The following is a 4766-nucleotide window of genomic DNA, read 5'->3' as shown; positions in this document are numbered from 1 at the left end:
TACTGTCGGACAGTGCTCCAGTCAGCACCAAGCACCCGCTCACTTACCAGGCTACACTGAACTGTATTATGACGCATTCAAGTTCTACTCAGTAATTATGAGCATTAGGCGAAGGTCAGTAACGTTATCATGATGTGTTCAAGTGTGGTCTTGTAAAAATGTGTTAGCTATGGTGGGACATTTGAAAATACAAAGAAGTTAAATGTTCCAACAAGATTTGTACTACCTATTTGTTAAGTGGTTAATTGAAGATGTATGCAATCAGAGGTGTAATAACGTGTTCCAAATCAGAGAAATGGGAATAATTTACATAACAATACTCTAACTCATTGTTGAGTGATTATACACCAGGCATCAACAGAAAAACAAAGAAAAAACATCATAATACACAGTTGTAAAAAAAGTGGCAATGAATGGGGTAGAGGGGCCCACGTCGATATTCTTTCAGGGGGCCCAGAATTCCTAGCAACGGCCCTGGCCCAGGGTGGACCCCCCCTCTAGACCGACGACAGCTGGGATAGACTGGAGACCTGTCCAGGGTGGACCCACCCTCTAGACCGACGACAGCTGGGATAGACTGGAGACCTGTCCAGGGTGGACCCCCCCTCTAGACCGACGACAGCTGGGATAGGCTGGAGACCTGTCCAGGGTGGACCCCCCCTCTAGACCGACGACAGCTGGGATAGGCTGGAGACCTGTCCAGGGTGGACCCCCCCTCTAGACCGACGACAGCTGGGATAGGCTGGAGACCTGTCCAGGGTGGACCCCCCCTCTAGACCGACGACAGCTGGGATAGACTGGAGACCTGTCCAGGGTGGACCCCCCCTCTAGACCGACGACAGCTGGGATAGGCTGGAGACCTGTCCAGGGTGGACCCCCCCTCTAGACCCTGGGATAGGCTCCAGCAGGCCCCGCCCCCCGGAGGACAAGAGGTTACAGAAGATGAATGAATGAATGTTTCAGTCGTTGCACCGTCGCCCTTTGAGTAAAGACATCTGAGTCCTGTACATGTGTCTCATGTCAGACCTGTGTCTACTTTGTGTGTTTCTACTGTTTCTACTGTGTATGTGTTTACTGCCTGTTAACAGCTGAGTCCCTCCAGACAACACGTGACTTATCTCACAGCAGCAAACAGGAAGTACCAAGTAATGGAGACGTTAACGGACAACAAACGTTGGAGGACAGAGTTCTGGTTGTTCTGGTTGTTCTGGTCCAGAACCTGATACCTGATGTCAGGACGGAGCCTCGTGTAAAAACTGTTCAGACTGAGTCACCACCTGGACTCTGGTCCAACAGAACCAGGGTTTAACTTCCTGGTCTGAATGTTGAGAACGCCACCAGAAACGAAAACAACGGAAATCTCGCGATAACTCGTGATGACGTGACGTGGTCTCTTCGTGGACGGGGGCGGGGCCAGTTGACTGTAATGTCGAGCTGGGATTCAGTGAAGAGGTTCGGAGCAGGTTCGGTCCGGTTGTGTCGTTAAAGTCCGTCGTTAACCGAGACTCGCTCCGTCCTCCGGCCCGGACACACGCTCTCTGACAGCCGGGACGAGACGCTGCTGCCGCGGGGAAAATGTCTGCGGGCTCCGGGGGCAGGAACACGAACACGGAACCGTGGGGCAGCTTCGATGATAACCTCATCCAGGTGAGCTAGCATGCTAACCGGACAGCTAACCGGACAGCTAACCGGACAGCTAACGGCACAGACAGACAGACAGACAGACAGACAGACAGACAGACAGACAGACAGACGCCCTCTGGTTGGAATTAGTTTAAATAAAACATTAAACATGAAATAAAAGCGAAGAACTGATCAAGCAGGAAGCTAACAGCTGAGCTAGCGGCTAACAGCTGAGCTAGCGGCTAACAGCTGAGCTAGCCGCTGATCAACAGTAAATAAATGTGTTGAGCTTTGAGGTTCATGGAACATAAACCTTTACATTCTCAGCCAGGGACAGGAGGTCTGATGGACCAATCAGAGTTCAGTCATTTCAGGTATCAACCAATCAGGACTCAGGAATGTAAACAAACGTGTGTAATGACCAGCGCCACCATGTGGTGAGTGGTCGTATTGTGTGTGACGGATCAGAACCGTGTGTCCCAGGGCGGCGGCTCGGCCGTCATCGACATGGAGAACATGGACGACACGTCGGGCTCCAGCTTCGAGGACATGGGGGAGATGCACCAGAGGATGAAGGAGGAGGAGGAGGTCGCCGCCGAGGCGGCCGCCACCGACGACGACGCCGCCGGCGAGGACGGAGAGTTTCTCGGCATGAAGGGGATAAAGGGTCAGCTCGGCCGACAGGTGGCCGACGAGGTGAGGACACGGTTCCAGAACCAGCAGAACTTTAACGTCAGCAGAACTTTAAGGTTCTGTGTGATGGTTTCAGGTGTGGCAGGCGGGCAAGCGCCAGGCCTCCAAGGCCTTCAACCTGTACGCCAACATCGACATCCTGAGGCCGTACTTCGACGTGGAGCCGGTGCAGGTCCGCAGCAGGTACGACGTCCACTTCCTGTTTTCTGTTTCCTGTTCCCAGACGGACTCTAACCTCTCACCTCCTCTCAGGCTGATCGAGTCCATGATACCTGTCCGCATGATCAACTTCCCTCAGGTGAGCCGTGACACAGCCTGTCTGACGCTGGTTCTGGTTCTGGTTCTGGTTCTGTTGTGACCTGTGTGTGTGTCCCTCCTGTAGAAGATAGCTGGTGAGCTGTACGGTCCTCTGATGCTGGTCTTCACTCTGGTGGCGATCCTGCTGCACGGCATGAAGACGTCAGGAACCGTCATCGTACGTAAACTCAGCCGGAGCTCAGAGATCCCACAGTCTGCAAACGCACCGTCTGTGACGTCACTGTGTGTGTGTGTGTGTGTGTGTGTGTGTGTGTGTGCGCTTCCAGAGGGAGGGCACGCTGATGGGCACCGCCATCGGGACGTGCTTCGGTTACTGGCTCGGCGTTTCCTCCTTCATCTACTTCCTGTCGTACCTGGTCAACGCTCAGATCACCATGCTGCAGACGCTGTCCCTGCTGGTCGGTACCGGGACCGCAACACACACTCATACCTGATCCTTTCAGAATAAAAGCCTGGTAAATTCATCTGTTTATCATCCGCTCACATCGATTCCTGTCTCCCGTTGCCAGGGTTACGGTCTGTTTGGACACTGCGTCGTCCTCCTCGTCTCCTATAACATCCACTTCCACTTCCTGTTCTACGTCCTGTGGCTGCTCCTGGGAGGAATGTCCACGCTGCGCATGGTGAGGACTGCGTTTCCCATCAGGCTCTGCTTCCTGCTTCCTGGTTGTGTCTCACCTGTGTGTGTCTGCAGGTCGCGGCGTTGCTGTCTCGGACTGTGGGTCAGACTCCTCGTCTCCTCCTCTGTGGGACGCTGTCCGTCCTCCACATGCTCTTCCTGCTCTACCTGCACTTTGCATACCACAGGATCGTAGAAGGTCAGAACCAGAACCAGAACCTGGACCTGGATCACAACTCGGACCAGATTCCAGATTCTTTATTGTCGTCGTCTTTGTAACGATGCAGCATAACAACCTGTGATGAACGACACAGAAACTAAAAAGAATAAATACATAACGTGAATTTATCTCACAGTGGGATAATAATAAATAAATAATTAATAATAATGATTAATAATAGACCAGGACCAGGACCAGGACCAGACACAGTCACCTGACAGACATGTTTTGTGTTTCAGGGCTGCTGGACTCTCTGGAAGGACCCAACATGGCTCCCATGCAGCGGGTGGCCAGAGATGTGCCTGAACTGACACTAAACGCCACAGTGAGGATCCTGGGGGCTGCCCAGTGAGGGAGGGGGGCTGCCCAGTGAGGGAGGGGGGCTGCCCAGTGAGGGAGGGGGGCGAGGGGCTTACTGTAGAAGTCAAAGGTCAGGGCAGAACCTTGGTTTCCATGGAGACATCTCCCCTGACCCTCTGTACATTTTATTGTTGTGATTTGTTGATTATTAAACTTTTACCTCTGACCTGTCTCTTTATTATGACGTCATGACGTTTCAGAATAAAATAAAAATTGACACAATTTTAAAATAAAAGATTGATCTAATGATTCAACCCACGTTTAACTTTTATTTTGAAAGGCCAAACAGGAAGACTCTCGTCAGCTTTATTTTGAAGGTTTACGTTTTACTGTAAAGGGTTATGATGAACCCTGAGTAGTGTCTGTCAGGTGACTGTCAGTCTGTAACTTACTGTTTGAAGTGTCTGTTGTTCTGCTGAAAAGCTCTTCATCACCATCTTCATCACCCTCTTCATCACCATCTACATCACCATCATCTTCGTATTTCTGATCAGTTAAGTTTCCTTAAAACAACCTGTTCCTGTTAGACTGAACTCAGGGAACCAATCCTCCCAGTCTCGGGTGCGACGGAAGCACGTGACACCAGGCAGCGCGGGAGTCTGGGCAGGAAGTTGCGCTGAGGCAGCGGTGTGAGAGAAGCATGAAGGTTTATTTCTGTGGCAGCATCAGAGGCGGGAGAGATGACGTCCATCTGTACCGGAAGATCGTCACCACGCTGCAGAGGTACGGGAGCGTGCTGACCGAGCACGTGAGCAGCCCGGAGCTCACCGACAGAGGTCAGACCGCAGGTCTCCCTCACACTCAAACATACACACTGCACATGCGCAGTGTTCCACCTGTTACTACAAAATAAAAGCCTCTCAGTTTCTGTTTGATTAATGAAGAAGTTGAAAGCTGAGCTGTGATTGGTCGGTTATGTGTGATGTCACTGAG

The 4766-nt window shown here is 51.7% G+C and overlaps 2 protein-coding genes across 2 annotated transcripts in view; both read left to right on the top strand.

Moving 5' to 3' along the window:
• The first annotated feature begins 1395 nt into the window (after positions 1–1395).
• Positions 1396–3864, top strand: yipf3 (Yip1 domain family, member 3). Its single transcript, XM_084561841.1, has 9 exons — positions 1396–1647; positions 2107–2319; positions 2393–2499; positions 2569–2614; positions 2699–2791; positions 2901–3032; positions 3144–3257; positions 3329–3452; positions 3713–3864. The coding sequence occupies exons 1-9, from the start codon at positions 1576–1578 to the stop codon at positions 3823–3825; spliced, it is 1014 nt and encodes a 337-aa protein (XP_084417967.1). The 5' UTR covers positions 1396–1575; the 3' UTR covers positions 3826–3864.
• Positions 3865–4430: 566 nt separating this feature from the next.
• dnph1 (2'-deoxynucleoside 5'-phosphate N-hydrolase 1) overlaps positions 4431–4766 on the top strand; it is a 1007-nt gene continuing 671 nt past the window's right edge. Inside the window, exon 1 of the mRNA XM_084561844.1 lies at positions 4431–4609. Within this exon, the coding sequence (XP_084417970.1) occupies positions 4474–4609 (136 nt within the window). The 5' untranslated portion in view covers positions 4431–4473. The remainder of the gene's footprint in view (positions 4610–4766) is intronic.

This window comes from Chelon labrosus, assembly GCF_963514085.1.
Source record: "Chelon labrosus genome assembly, chromosome: 15".
Lineage (NCBI taxonomy): Eukaryota > Metazoa > Chordata > Actinopteri > Mugiliformes > Mugilidae > Chelon > Chelon labrosus.
Note: the sequence above shows the minus strand (reverse complement) of the source record. Positions and strands in the feature narration are given on the sequence as shown.

Bases quoted from the DNA above. Each gene is read 5' to 3' on its own strand.
- yipf3 (XM_084561841.1), top strand. From the start codon at position 1,576: ATGTCTGCGGGCTCCGGGGGCAGGAACACGAACACGGAACCGTGGGGC. The intron at 2,320-2,392 runs GTGAGGACACGG...TGATGGTTTCAG, and splicing joins GCCGACAGGTGGCCGACGAG to GTGTGGCAGGCGGGCAAGCG. The intron at 2,615-2,698 runs GTGAGCCGTGAC...TCCCTCCTGTAG, and splicing joins GCATGATCAACTTCCCTCAG to AAGATAGCTGGTGAGCTGTA.